The sequence below is a fragment of the Rhinatrema bivittatum genome, chromosome 3 (assembly GCF_901001135.1).
Source record: "Rhinatrema bivittatum chromosome 3, aRhiBiv1.1, whole genome shotgun sequence".
NCBI classification, from domain to species: Eukaryota; Metazoa; Chordata; class Amphibia; order Gymnophiona; family Rhinatrematidae; genus Rhinatrema; species Rhinatrema bivittatum.
Genome location: NC_042617.1, coordinates 376700534 through 376716331, shown reverse-complemented (window position 1 = coordinate 376716331; position 15798 = coordinate 376700534). Strand labels below are relative to the sequence as shown.

Below are 15798 nucleotides of genomic sequence, written 5' to 3'. Positions count from 1 at the left end.
GTTCCACTCTCGGTGACGGAGTCGGAGCCGAAGGAGTCTGGAACCGTTGCATCGCCTTGTCGATGGCCTCCTGGACCAGCCGGTCCAGTTCTTCCCGGAGACCTGGGGTAACAATACCCAGCTCCGCGGAAGAGGGAGGCTGAGGCTGAGCCGGAGGGACCACCGTTACCAGTGGAATCGCGGCTCCCAAACCCCGATGGGATGAGGGTTGCCTCAATGTCTCAGAAACAGAAGTGGACAGGGCCGCTTCTGATCGAGACTTCTTCGGTGGCGGCTCGGACGGTACCGAGGTCGAAGACTTCGATTACTCGATGGTCCGAGACTTGCGATGTCGATGACGATGCTTCTCCCGCCGATCCCCACGATCCTCGGGGGAAGGAACAGGAGTCGATGGTCGTGGAGACGTCGATGGCAGCCGGTCACCGGGAGGTTGCCGCCGATGGAAGGACTTCGACGGTGCCGGTTCCGAGGACGTCTATGCGATGGATGGCGTCGGAGTGTGAGCATGGAAAAGGAGTCCCATTTTCTCCATTCTGGCTTTGCGACCTTTTGGTGTCATAAGGGCACAATTTGGTGCAAGTCAGGACATCATGCTCACTTCCTAAACATAAGACACAGACTCTGTGAGGGTCTGTGATAGACATGGTGCGCGTACAATCCGGGCACCAACGGAACCCCGACACCATGGCCATTGACCAAAAATTTAGCCGCGGGACGGTCGACGGCCAGCAGGCCGCGAAGGCTAAACTCGACGGTAGCCGGCGAAAAATGGCAAAAAACTTACCGAAACACCACGGACTAAATGTAGATAGAGGGGGGACCCCTGTGGGGCGTATTTTACTTCAAAGAAGTTCGAGAAGAATTTCCTGTCAGAAATGTGGTAAGAGCTCCTTCACCGCGTGGCAACTGCTGCGCGGAAAAAAGAAGACTGAAGGGGGACCCCTGCTGGCTTCAAGGTTAGTGCCGTGCTGGGCATGCCCAGTAGGGGCCAGTCAAAGTTCCAGAAACTTTGACAGACGTTTTCCGTGGTTGGGCTCCATCCTCGATGTCACCCATTTGTGAGGACAACCATCCTGCTTGTTCTGTGAGAAATAAAAATCTACAAATAAATAAAATAAATAAGGTCCTGAATTGTTTTGTGCACTGGTATTGCTAGAGTTTGCTTTGGTGCTTGTATAAACCTTAATATTCCTCAACGTCCCTTCTGCGTCCCTTCTGCGTCTGCTTCTTCCTTTCAAAATAAGATACTGATATTTTCTGTAAAAATGCCAGATATATGAAAAGCTATGGCGGTGGTGTATTCCTACTTGGTCCTGGAGAAGAGTTTGAATCCTCCATCAAATGGTTGAGGTGATATTACAAGGATATGTTGGATTCATCCCCAGAATCAATGATTAATAGTGGAGGCTCTAAGGATACAGGAGTTTGTAATTTTCCCTTGTAAAAAATCAGATGATAAGGTTGAATGGAAGATCTAGATTCCATTTATGAACCAAATTTTTTTGTACTGGCTCCAAGTAGAAAGTGGAATAGACTATTTTTCACATAATAATGGATGAACTCAAGCTATAACTGCTGTATAAATGAATGGAAATCTGATGAAGGAGGCTGCTGTATTACGGATGAAGTATCCAATTTCAGGACCAATACTGGTGATTTTTTTTGATGCCTCAAAGAATCAACGCCATGATATTTTGGCACAGTTATCTTCTGCACAGAGACAGTAAATGTAAATGGTGCCAAATTGATAGCCAACTATTCAGTGCCACTGATGTTTCAGCACGATGCAGAGAGGAAGATCTTGGCACCAACACCACCTCCTCTTATCGAAGCAGGAAATCAATGAGTGTCTTCAGCACTTTAGAGACTGACTGCCTTTTCATTTTGGGGCATTGATCTCTGAGAAGAACTGTGCACCTTTCATTCAAGAGAAAACAGCTCATATATTAATTTGAGCTCTCTGAAGGTGAGAGCCCACAGAGACTTTGCCGCATGTCACATAATTACTCACGTTTTGCTCTGGTCCCAGAGAGCAGACAGATGCTGTGAGAGACACCAAGCATGGTTTGAAAGGTTTCTCTGATATGACAAAAAAGGAGAAATTCTAACAGAAATAAATTTTATACTGAGATCCATGAAAAAAATACAGGAAAAGCCAGAGTGGCCAAAAGATAACAAAAATATGAAAAATTCAGGAAGTACCATGTGTGACTGGAGAGACACAGCAACAAGTTATTTCACTCTGGCAGATAAAAACTAAGCAAGAACATTGACGCCTGCTCAGAAAGACTTCTGGGTTTTGTGCTCAGAGATTATGCTCCACATTGGCACCATATAATGATGTCACCCACTCATGTGCCTGAATTAGTCCTGTTTGCCCATGGAGAGAAAGTAAAAATGCATAAGTAGCCTATCTGTATGAAAATAATTGTAAAACATGGTACTTACAGTGAATATCCTCCTGCCAGTCCGATCAAAAGTTACACAGTATACAGACGACAAGTGCCCTAGAATTCGTTTGTGCATTTTCATATGCTGATACACTGGAGTTGGAACGAGGTGTTCGGCTCTGTACTTTCCATTTAGCCTTCTTGCAAAAAGTGTATTTGCTATAAAGAGAAAAGGATAAATGTTAGAAAAATGAGCACATGGCAAATAAATATTTTAATGAATACATTCTAGAAATGTATATTAAAGGAACACCATTCCAAACATTTAGCTGTGATTGGCACAAAGCTGCCAATTAACTCCACGTGATGACAAGGTGAACCTGTGATTTTCTTCTTCAGTTACTGGATTTATATCATGCTTCATTTGTAGATGTTCAGAGTGGGATATAACATCATCAACCCAAAACAAAAACTTTCTATTTGTCAGCATCTCTCTTCTCTAAGCATCTGTGTTGACAAAACAAGAAACATTCCAAAATACTTTGAGGGGAAAAAAAAAAGTTTATATAAACAAAAACTGGCTCAACATGTCCCTAGGGTTGCCAACTGTCAGGATTTTCTCTGGACTGTACCGATTTAGGTTTTTGAGTCCGGCAGCCAGAGGCAACATTGAAAAACCAGAAATTGTCCGGAATTTCATCCTCAGAGAAGTCCCACTCTGTCTGGAGCCTGCAGTGTGCACTTTAACCAATCCCCATGTCGTTTTCTTCCCTCCTGGAACAGCGCAGCCAATCACTTAATGCCACCGCAGCTGCTGCTATATAGGAAAAGCCGAAAGGTGGGCTGCAGCACTGTGCACACTGCACATGGAAGCCAGCCTCTTAAAGCATATGTGCTTTCAGGACTGTCTGGAAGTGCTCTGTGTGCTGAGGCTTGCACAGTAAGCATAAGCCCTCTTCTCAGTCCCCACCCATCCAACCTTGAGCCTTGCCCTTGCATCCCCCAACAGTCGAGACACCTTTTTCTCTGTCCTGTGCTACTTACCACTGATTGTCTGGTTCCGCATAGCTATCTGTGCTCAGTTGCTAATTCAAGGCACAAGCTCAATTAGCTCCTGCCACTCCCCTCTCCCCCAGCCCTGCTGCCCAGCCATTAACACTTCTAGCCTTAACTGTCCCCCTCCCACCCCCAGCAAAGCAGCTTCTAGACACATGTGGGAAGCCTTGTCTGCACAGCAGTCTGTGCTCAGTTGCTCATGCAATGCATGAATTAGCTCCTGCCACTCCTCCCCACCCTTCCTCAGCCCTGCTGCCAGGCTGTGACCACCTCATCGAACCTCCCAAGCAAAGCAGCTTCTGCTGAAGGCTCCTGGAGCTGGCCTGGCCTGCCACTGCTACCTGCATGCCTGCAACCGTCCATTTCCTCGACAAGCAAAGTAGCATATAAGAACATAAAAACATAAGAAATTGCCATGCTGGGTCAGACCAAGGGTCCATCAAGCCCAGCATCCTGTTTCCAACAGAGCCAAACCAGGCCACAAGAACATTGTTTTTTCTGTTACACAACTGCTAAGAAAAATGTATATTTTTGTAAACCGTTATGATGGCTCTACCGAATGACGGTATATAAAACTCAACAAATAAAATAAATAAGTACCCAATCACCAAGATCATCCCATGCTACTGATGCCAGTAATAGCAGAGGCCATTCCCTAAGTCAACTTATCCAAACCTTTTTTAAACCCAGCTACATTAACTGCACTAACCACATGCTCTGGTTACAAATTCCAGAGCTTAATTGTGAGTTAAGTGAAAAAGAATTTTCTCTAATTAGTCTTAAATGAGCTATTTGCTAACTTCATGGAGTGCCCCCCCTAGTCCTTCTATTATCCGAAAGTGAAAAGCGGAGTTGCTTACCTGTAACAGGACAGCAGGATGTTAGTCCTCACATATGGGTGACATCATCAGGATGGAGCCCTCACAGAACACTTTGTCAGTTTCTAGAACTTTGACTTGGCACATTGAGCATGCCCAGCGTGCCACCTAACCCTGCATCCAGCAGGTGTCCCCCTTCAGTCTCAGTATATAGTAAAAGTAGGAGCAAAAATTAAAATAATAAATCGAAAGCGTGTTTTTTCTATGCAATGGATCTGACAGCATCCATTGTACAGAAAAACAGCAACACTCAACAGCGCTGACCCATCTACAAGATCAAGGAGCTGAACCGCATACAGATACGCTGTGCAATTGCTTTAAATGCATAGCACACGCAAAGTTTTTTAAAAAGCCGGCTGGACCCCTGAAGAAGGAGATTTCTCCAAAACCCTGCAGAGTCTGGCGTTTTTGACAGCAGGCGGTATGTTTTGAAAAAAAGAACATTTGAATAGAACGAATTTGACAGCAGTCATTTAAAGCCTGTCTTATTTCAGCAACCAGTGATATTCAAGTGGTATTCAGCAGACCGGTGCTATTTTGGCTAAAAAAAAATAAGATGCAGAAAAGCACTTCATCTGCCTACTAGCATCAAGATTGGTGTTATAGCGACCAATGATTATACCCTACGGGTCACCCAGCAAGATATCCAGGACTCTGTGCTATATGATGGTCGCTAGTACAAAAACACAAATATCTTCACAGTCCAATATATGAAGTAAGAAATCCTTTTTCATTCTTGTATTGTTATTTTTTCTTACACATAGATGTTCCATTTGTTTTTGCTTTATATTACCAACATGCTCAGTTTTGCATTGTCACCAAATACAACATTTAAATATTTAGTTACCTATACTAGGTGGACTGCCATAGTTTATTGGTGCCTCCGGAGGCCTTCCACAATGTAATGCAGCGAGAGCAGATCCTTTCCATGCCACATGCTTGCAGCCTGTTTCATAAGGAAAGTAAATGTGAACTACGAGTACTACAAAACCACACAAAAAATAAAATCTATAGTTATTGTATTGTAAACTAGCAGAACCATAAATGTTTGCAAATTGTTTTCAATATTCAAAACAAATGGAACCACCAACTGATCCCTCCCCTCTTCAAGTCTTTACTCCACAATCCGCCAATATCTCCCCACTAATAGAGTATTGGTTTGAGTCCCACAACTCTATGTCAGTGGTTTCTAACCCATCCTCCAGGCACACATAGCCATTCTGATTTTCAGAAAATCCACTACAAATATGCATGAGAAATTTACAAATAGAGATGCACGTGCAGATCTATCCATGCACGCTCATTGTTTAGTTTAACTTAATATACTTTTCATTAATCAAAGCATTGTACAAATAAAAAAAAAACTCTTTACAAATATAAATTATCAGTCATTCAATCAATCATCGCAGTATTTATTATTTGATTCATATTCCACCTTTAGGGAATTCATAGAGGATTACATTCAGGAACGTAGGACTACACTATAGTGGAAGAATGGAAAAATTACTTACCTGATAGTTTCATTTTCCTTAGTATAGACAGATGGACTCAGGACCAGTGGGTTATGCTCCCCTGCCAGCAGATGGAGACGGAACAAGCTAACGTCACAGTATACATACTCCTGCAGTGACCCCAGGCTACCAGTATTCGCTTCAAAAGCAACTGTGGACTAGTAAAAAAAACTTGATTAAAAACAGTCAACCATAACTGTACTCAACCAATAATAAACATTGAACTCACATAAGCACATAGGTACCCCAAGCTAGGTTCTGGAAGAACACTTTAGTCTTGGGGGAATTCTGCGCTACTGGGGAGTGCAGAATTTGCGCAGAATTCCCCCCTGCGCAGAATTGCCAAATTCTGCACAGAAAATAGCAGGAGACCCTGGCATGCTGCGAACGGAGCGTGAGCTCCGCTCGCGACGAGCAGAGCACACTCCGTTCGCGGCATAGGAGGGCCTTCCCTTTGCGCCACGAACGGCGCACCCAGGCCTTCATCTTCGCCGCAAATGGAGCACATCCCGCGACACATGCGGGACTAGCTCCGTTCGCGGCATGCCAGTGAGAGAGAACGTGTGGGGGAGAGAGAGAGCATGGGAGGTAAGAGAGGGGGTGGGGGGATGCTTGAGTGTGGGTTTCAGAGAAAGGAAGCCTATATGAGGAGATTGTGAAGAAGTGTGTGTATGTGAGAGATTGGGAGCTCATGTGTATGAAAAAGGGATTGCGTGTATGTGAGGGTGCTAGCTTGTGTATGTGTGAGACAGAGCCTGTGTGAAGGGGTGTGTGAGAGAGAGACATAGGTAGCCTGTGTGAGGATGTATGTGTGAGAGAGAAAGGGAGCTTTTGTGGTTGTGTGTGCAAGAGAGAGGGCCCTGTATGAGGGAATGTGTATGTGTGCGCAAGAGTGAGGGAGCCTGTATGAGGGTTGTGTATGTGTATTAGAGAGAGGGAGCATATGTGTGAGAGAGGAGGGACAGAGGGAACCTGTGTGAGGGGCAGTACTGAGAATGGGGTCAAACTCTGGAACTGGCAATAGAGTGGAAGGGGTTGAGCCTAGAGGTGGAGGGGAGAGATACTGGCAGGTGGAGGAGTCTGGGCCTGAGAGGGCAAAGTGGCCAGGGGAGTAGGGAGAGCGAGTGGAAGGAACACTCTTACAGTGAATTTCTAGGGAAATTCTGCTCAAAATACTTAAAATTCTTTATCTTTAAGTAATAACATTTTTCTGTATTAATTTAAAATGTAGTTACTTAAAGACTGTCATGTAAATTGTGTTATTTTGACCAATATAAAGTTTGCAGAATTTTACATTTTTTTGGGCAGAATTCCCCCAGAAGTAACATTTACCAGTAATCCCTTGGGATTCAAATACCCACAGGAGGGCTATTGATACAATCAGTTGGCAGCCGAGGGCGGAAAGCAGAGTCCATCTGTCTACATTAAGGAAAACGAAATTATCAGATAAGTAATTTCTCCATTTCCTAGCATGTAGACAGATGGACTCAGGGTCAGTGGGATGTACCAAAGCTACTCCCAAACAGGGTGGGAGGCTGCCTGCGGTCCAGTCAAAACCGGATATGCGAAGGTTGTGTCATCCTGGGCCTGCACATCCAGACAATAATGCCTGGAAAAGGTGCGCAAGGAGGACCACATCACAGCTCGGCAAATGTCGACAGGAGATAATCTAACTTCCGCCCATGACACTGAGCCCTAGTGGAATGAGCCCTAACCTGACTAAGCAACGGCTGCTCAGCATCCACATACGCGGTCATAACCACCTCCTTAATCCAGCAAGCTATTGTAATCCACGATTCCAGCTCACCTTGTTTACTGCCACCATGGAGAGTAAACAGCCAGTCCATCTTTCTGAGAGACCAAGAAACCTTTAAATACCTCAAGATATGCCTTTTAACATCCAAGGGCCATAACAGGTGATATTCCTCCACATCTCTTACCCTGTCCAGAGAAGGCAGGGAAATAGACTGATTCAAGTGAAAATCCGAGACTACTTTGGGCAAAAAGGAAGGAACAGCATGCAGCTGTATCGACCCTGAAGTCACTTGTAGAAACGGCTCCCGGCAAGACAAGGCCTGAAGTTCAGATACTTGACGCACAGAACAAATTGCCACCAGAAACACAGCTTTCTAGCTCAGTAACCTCAAGGAAAGGTAACGTATCTGTCGAAAGGTAGGGCCCACTAAAAAAATCCAAAACTGGATTAAGAATTCACAAGGGCTCCAGAAACTGCAAGGGAGTATGAAGATGCTTCACTCCTTTCAAGAAATGGGACACATCTGGGTGAGCCAACAAAGGTCCACTATTCACCTGACCTCGGAAACAGACGCCACCTCTACCTTTAAGGAATTACGGGCTATCCCTTTACTCAATCCATCCTGCAAAAATTCCAAAATTAGTGGAATCTTAACCGAACAAGGAAGAACCCCTTGATCTTCACACCAAGCCTCAAACATTCACCAAACCCACACATAGGCTAAGAAAGTGGAGAATTTTCTCGCTCTAGGTAAGGTGGTAATCACTGCAGCAGAACATCCATGCTTCAGCAGCCTAGTCCTCTCAAGAGCCGCACTGTAAGACAAAATAGATTCAGTTCTTCGAAAAGAGCAGGCCCCTGCCATAGCAAATTCCTTTGCTCCAGAAACCAGAACAAAGAGTCCAACAGAAGCCTTCGCAGATCTGCATACCACAATCTCCTGGGCCAATCTGGTGCCACCAGAAGCACCATCCCTCTTTGACCCTTGACCCTCAGAACCATTCTGCCCAACAAGGGCCAAGCTGGAAAAGCACACAGCAGCTTGCCCTCCAGCCACTCCTGCACAACAGCATCGATGCCCAAGGACTTTGGATCTCTCCTGCAACTGAAGAATCGAGGAACCTTCACACTACCAGAAGTCACAAGCAGGTCCAGAAATTGAAGGCCCAGGTGATCCACTATTAGCTGAAACGCCTCGTTTGACAATTCCCATTCTCCTGGATCAAGACTCTTGTCTGCTGAGAAAGTCTTCTCTTGATCTCCAGAAGATGCACTTCCGCCCATTCCATAAGTTGTGCTATTTCTTGCGACATCTGCTTGCTCTTGGTTCCTCTCTGCCGAATGATGTAAGCCATTGTCGTTGCACTGTCCGACATTATCCAGACAACTCGACCCTGCAATCTGTCACTGAACCACAAGCATGCCAACCGAACTGCACGGGCTTCCAGCCAATTGATGTTCCAGAGACACTCTTCTGCACTTCAGCACCCCTGTGCTGTCAGCTCCTGACAGTGAGCTCCCCAACCCTGGAGACTAGCATATGTTGTGAGTACTAGCCATTCCAGTGGTCTTAAGGAAACCCTCTTTCCGAGATGATCCACTTTTAACCACCACTGTAGGTAAGAGCAGATTCCATTGGGTGATGGAGCCGAATCGAACAGTCTTCAGACTGTGGGCTCCAACGAGACACATATGTGCCCTTGCCCACGGCACCACCTCCAGAGTCACTCCCATCAATCCGAGCACATAAAATAGGACCACACTGTCGGACATATTGTGTTTGTCAAACGCACCAGCGCCATCAGCTTCTGAATACAGCCTTCCGGCAGGAAGGCTCTGCCCTGTTTCATGTTGAACTGAACACAGATACTCTAGCTACTGTGATGGCTAAAGATTTCTCTTGGCCAGGTTCATGACCCAACCTAGCTCCTCTAACAAGGAGATCACCTTCCTTGAGACCCAAAGGCTCTCTTCTAGACTCAAGTCAAATCAGTCAGTCGTCTAAGTACATGTGTACCAGGATCCCATTTTTTCTCAATTCCACTACCACCACCATAACCTTGGAAAAAGATCTGGGCACTGTGGCCAAACCAAAAGGTGGTGCTCAAAACCAATGACGTCTCAAAAGCACAAAACGCAGAAATAGTTGATGCTCTAATCAGATGGGAACATGCAGGTACACCTTGGACAGATCCAGAGTCGTCAGGAATTTCCCTGACTGTACTGTCGTTATCACAGAGTTCAAGGTTTCCATGCAAAAATGAGTCACACACAAATGACAGTAAATCCTTTGAGATCCAGGATGGGATGGAAAAGAGCCCTCTCCTTGGGCACCATGAAATAAATGGAATATCTGCCAATATTTACTTGAGACGTGGGCAGTGGAACCACAGCCCACAGGCAGAGGAGTCTTAACAACGTAATCTCCATTGCCTGTCTCTTCTGCAGAGTGTTTCAGGGAAACACCATGAACGCTTTCTGAGGAACACTGCGAAACTCCAACGCATAGCCATTTCCTTATCACCTCCAGCACTCACTGGTCTGTTGTGATCTCAACCCACCTCAAAAAAAAAAAAAAAAAAGAGAGAGAGAGAAGCGACCTATCTCCTGATCCTGAAGGTGGATCGGCACACCCTCATTGGGAGGCTCAGGATGCTCCACTACATGAGTCTGCGCCCCATCTGGGCTGTCTGGGACGAAAGGACTGAGATCTACCCAAAGGTCGAGTCCTCTAAAAAGCCGCTCCTCTGTAGGGTTGAAAACATATGAACCCCCTGTTACAACCTCTTGTGCTGAAGGATTGCGGCACCTGTTTATTATCCTCTGGTAAATTCATTGCCATTGCTTCAAAGGCCTGCTTAAAGATAGCCTCACTTCTCCTATCCTATGCATCCTTCAAGGCAGCTCCCCCTTCTATGGGAATAGCTGGCCACTTGGTAACAGCACACACAAGCGCATCCTCCTTCGAAAAACATTAGCTCTCTCACAGCTGAATTCAAGGGGTACAAGTCCTTCCAAGACTCATCCCACTTTAAAATTAGCTTCTGGGATGTCCCATTCAAGATCAATTAATTCTTAAACTGCCTCCAAATAGTAAGAAGCATGAAGCTTTATGCAAGGAAATCAAAATGGGATCCTCCTTTGGCTCAGACATGGATTCAGTCCCAGGTACTCCCAGCATCTTCAATGTCTGGGAAATCAGAACCAGTAACTCATCCCTATGAAAGAACCTCAACACAGTTCTACATGGCTCCAATCCAGGAGGAATTTCCCCATCCTCCAGGGAGTAAGGATCTGTCTCACCATCCTTGCTATCTGGGTCCCTATTGGGAAGGCCAGCTCCATGGGTACCCAGACTCTTACCCGCAGCACCAGGCATGTGGGATTTCACCGCTTGCAATCCTGAGTTGTTAAATTTGGCCAGGGACTGCGCCTAAAGGAGTGCAGTCCTTGAAAAAATTCTATCCAAGAAAAGGCAAAAGGTTCCATGCCAAAACCAGGGAGCAACTGTCTTGTGCCCACTGAACTACCTTCCCCCACTGACCTCAGGGGTATATATACTGCGATGTCAGCTTTGCTTCATCAATTATTGAATATTCAAACCAAAAACACGGGCCAATGAAAGAAAAAAATATGCACCAGAAAAAAAGCAAATGTTGCTTACCTGTAACAGGTGTTCTTCACAGGACAGCAGGATGTTAGTCCTCACATATGGGTGACATCAAAGGATGGAGCCCAATCACGGAACACTTTTGTCAAAGTTTCTAGAACTTTGACTGGCCCCTACTGGGCATGCCCAGCATGGCACCAACCCTGCAGCCAGCAGGGGTCCCTCTTCAGTCTTATTTAAAAGCTACAGGTAGTGCCGAAAAATAAAATAATAAAACGAACCAAACACTGCGGGGTGGCGGGCAGGTTTCGTGAGGACTAACATCCTGCTGTCCTGTGAGAATACCTGTTACAGGTAAGCAACATTTGCTTTCTCACAGGACAAGCAGGATGGTAGTCCTCACATATGGGTGAGTACCGAGCTGAGGATGTCCGAACAGGCACCAGATGTACCCAAAGGCGTGCAACAGGCACAACAACTGGGGTGGAATTTGGTAGAGGGCATCCTGAACCCCTCCGGGCAGGCGGAAGGGTGTTGGTAAGTCACGTCGTAAATAGGTTACGCAAGACAGACTGGCCGAAGATGGAATCTTGTCTTCTGGCTTTGTCCAAGCAATAGTGGGCTGCAAAGGTGTGGAGAGAACTCCAGGTGGCAGCCCTGCAAATGTCAAGAAGCGGCACCGATCGTAGGTGTGCTACTGAAGTCACCATGGCCCTCACAGAGTGTGCTTTAACACGGTCTTGGAGTGGAATGCCCGCTTGCTGATAGCAAAAGGATATGCAGTCCACTAACCAGGAGGAGAGAGTCTGCTTACCCACAGGCTGCCCCAAATTTGTTAGGATGGAAAGACACAAATAATTGAGTGCTCTTCCTGTGGGCAGCTGTACGATCTAGGCAGAACGCTAGAGTCCATTTGCAGACAAGGGTATGCAGAGCCTGCTCTCCTGGATTGGAATGGGGCCTGGGAAAGAAGGTATGTAGTACAATGGATTGATTGAGATGAAACTCCAAAACTACCTTAGGCAAGAATTCAGGGTGAGTGCAAAGTACCGCCCGGTCCTGCAGAAGTTTAGTGTAAGGCGGATAGGTAACTAGGGCCTGTAACTCACTAACTCTGCGAGCCGAATTGATTGCCAAAAGGAAAATCACTTTCCATGTGAGAAAGCGAAGTTCACAGGATTGGAGAGGCTCAAATGATGGTTTCATGAGCCGACCCAAAACCAGGTTGAGGTCCCAAGAAGGGACCGGAGGACGCAGTGGAGGCTTGAGGTGAAGCAAGCCTTTCAGAAATCGTATGACAAGGGGTTGTACTGAGATAGGGACATCCCCCATACCTTTATGGAAGGTATCTTCCATAAAGGTATGGGGGATGTACTGACATGCATTCTAATAGAGGAAGTTTTAAGACCTGACTGACAAGTGCCAGAGGTAGTCTAGAAACTTTGGGATTGGACAGGTAAAAGGATCAAAGGCCTGAGAAGAGCACCATGACGTGAACCTGTTCCATTTGTAGGAATACGATTTTCTCGTGGAAGGCTTCCGTGAAGCAATCAAGACACAGGAGACTGAATCAGAAACGTTAAGCGGCTGAAGGATTAACCTTTCAACATCCATGCTGTCAGGGACAGGGCCTGAAGATTGGGGTGGCAAAGGCACCCATCGTTTTGAGTGATTAGAAGCGAGTCTGTTCCCAGAGGAATGTGCCTGCGAAAGGAAAGATCCTGAAGAATTGGAAACACACTTGGCGGGGTCAGTGGGGTGCTATCAGGATCATGGTTCCCTTGTCCTGATGTAACTTCACAAGAGTCTTCGAGAGAAGTGGAAGTGGAGGGAATGCGTATAGGAGAGCGGTTGACCATGATAGGGAGAACGCGTCTCTTGGTGGATAATGTTGGCTGCGAGTGAGAGAGCAGAAATTGCCTACTTTGCGATTCTGGGGTGACGTAAAGAAGTCTATTTGAGGGTAACCCCATTCTTGGAAGATGGAGTTCGCTACTGAGGGATTTAGAGACCACTCGTGCGGTTGGAAGGTGCGATTCAACTTGTCTGCCAACACGTTGTCCACTCCCGGCAAGTAGGTGGCCCTGAGGTACATTGAGTGGGAGAGGGCCTCCGCCCATACCTGTGCAGCTTCCTGACACAGAAGGTAGGATCTGGTCCCTCCCTGCTTGCTGATGTACCACATGGCTACCTGGTTGACCGTCTGGATCAGGATGACATGACTGGACAGGCGATCCTGAAATACTGAGAGTGTGTCAAATTGCTCGTAACTCCAGGAAATTTGGTGTTTGGCTTCCTCTGGAGACCAGGAACCTTGTGTCTGGAGATCGGCCACATGGGCTCCCCACCCAAAGTTGGAAGCATTGGTGGTTAGAGTTATTTGAGGGCTTGGCGCCTGAAAGGGCAAGCCCTGTAGAGGACTGATGTGATTTGTCCACCAGGCGAGAGACAGACGGAGTGAGTCGGTGACATGGACAATGGTCGACAGGGGCTGAAGGGACTGTGTCCATTGCTACCTTAGAGTCCACTGCATGACTCTCATGGCCAGGCGGGCCATTAGTGTGGCCTGAACTGAGGATGCCTTGTGTCCTAGAAGGATGAGAAAACGATGAGAGGTCGTCGAGCGTTGAGACTGCAGCTGATGCGCCAGAGACACGAGAGTAAGGGCTCATTGTCGAGGCAGGAAAGCCTTTGCCTGTAAGGTGTCCAAGTCTGCCCCAATGATCGATAAGGTTTGAGATGGGACTAAGTAGGATTTGTCGTAGTTGACGAGAATCCGAGTGAAAGTGGAGTGTTTAAGGTGAGATGTAGGGATGACAAAGCGGATTGCTGAATCGGAGCCCTGATTAACCAGTCGTCCAGATGGGGTAGACGTGAACACCTTGAATCCTGAGGAAGGCGGCAACCACGAAGAGGAATTTTGTAGACTCATAGTGCAGATGCTAGGCCGAATGGAAGCACTCTGTATTGATAGTGCTTGGGGCCTACGAGAAACCTCAGGAATTTGCGATGACATGGAGTTATCGCAATGAGTGTATGCGTCCTGGAGGTAGAGAGAGCAGAGCCAGTCTCCTCTTTGAAGAAGAGGAAGCAGGTAGCCTAAGGTTACCATCTTGAACTTTTCTCTCTGGAGGTACTTGTTGAGGGCTCGTAGATCCAAAATTGGACGAACGCCTCCCGATCTTTTGGGGATTAGAAAGTACCGGGAATAGAACCTGAGGCCTTGCTGAGGCAATGGTACTGGTTCTATTGCTCTGGACTGGAGTAGGAGGGAGGCCTCCTGCTCCAGGAGCAATGAATGGTCGGATGTTTTCCACGTCATTAGAGGTGGGGAATTCGGAGGGATGGAGAGAAAGTTGAGATGATAGCCTTGAGCAATTATTGCTAGGACCCAGTGGTCCGAGGTGATTGATTGCCATATGTTGTTGAAATGGCACAAGCGGCCTCCCACTGGGACATCTGGTAATGGAATCTGGCTGCTGCTCTCTATGCGAGAGTCAAAAACCAGAAGCAGGGCCCGGTTGGGGGGCTGTCTGTGGCTTTTGCTTTCGGGTTTGACGACACTGTGATTTAAGGAATGGTCTCGCAGAACGGCATCTGGCTGCTGGCAGGTAGGACTTCTTTGGTCTATAAAAAGACTTTTTAGAGTCCTTCCAAAAAGGCTGTTTAGAAGGATAATCCGAAGGTATCAAAGAGCTGTCAGAGTCTCATGATGGTCCTTTAGTTCAGCCACTGTCTTTTGAATCTGCTCGCCAAAGAGATTGTCTCCTATGCAGGGGAGGTCAGACAACCACTCTTGCACTTCCGGACGAAGGTCTGAAGACTTGAGCCAAGCCCATAGTCTTGCTGAAATAGCGGCTGCAGATACTCTGGTTGCAGTGTCAAAGATATCGTAACATGATCTAATCTCATGTTTGCCTGCCTCCAACCCCTTATTAAGAAGGGTGTGGAACTTTTCTGGAACTGACTGAGGCATGGAGGTTGTCAAGTCTTGTAGTTGCTTAAAAATGACCTTATTATAATGGATCATATATAGTTGGTAAGCAGCAATTCGGAGGATCAGCATTGAACCTTGAAAGACTCGGCGACCAATGGTATCCAAAAACTTCGGTTCTTTGCCGGGGGGAAAGGAAATATGAGTTTTTGACCTTTTTGCTTTCTTTTGCGCAGATTCAACCACCAAAGACTGGTGATCCAACTGAGGCTTTTGAAAGCCTGGAGCTGACTGCACCAAGTAGGTAGAGTCAGTTTTTCTGTGGACTGGTGCAATGGAGCCAGGATGTTCCCAGTTCTTTTTGAGAAGGTCAAGAAGAACTTGATGGATGGGGATGGAGGTGATTTCCTTGGGCGCGTCCAGGAATTGAAGCAACTCCATCATTTGATGTCTGTCATCCTGCTCCGTCAGTAACTGGAAGGGGACCAACTCAGATATATCCTTCACAAAATTTATGAAAGAAAGGTCATCTGGAGGAGAATGCTTTCTACTTTCAGTGGGTGAAGGTGGTGAAGGCAAATCATCGATGTCTGGTGAAGAATCATCAGTCCGGTTATCATAAAGATCAGCACCTGTCGCTCTAGGAACTGTAGAGGGACGGGG

At 46.6% G+C, this 15798-nt stretch overlaps 1 protein-coding gene across 2 annotated transcripts in view; it reads right to left on the bottom strand.

Moving 5' to 3' along the window:
- Nucleotides 1-15798, bottom strand: part of PHIP (pleckstrin homology domain interacting protein) — a 944985-nt gene that overhangs the window by 866125 nt on the left and 63062 nt on the right. For both annotated transcript variants that reach the window (XM_029595577.1, XM_029595576.1), the window contains exons 5-6: nucleotides 5172-5270; nucleotides 2449-2609 (exon numbers count right to left, since the gene is read on the bottom strand). In XM_029595577.1, coding sequence (XP_029451437.1) covers nucleotides 2449-2609; nucleotides 5172-5270 — 260 coding nt within the window. The remainder of the gene's footprint in view (nucleotides 1-2448; nucleotides 2610-5171; nucleotides 5271-15798) is intronic.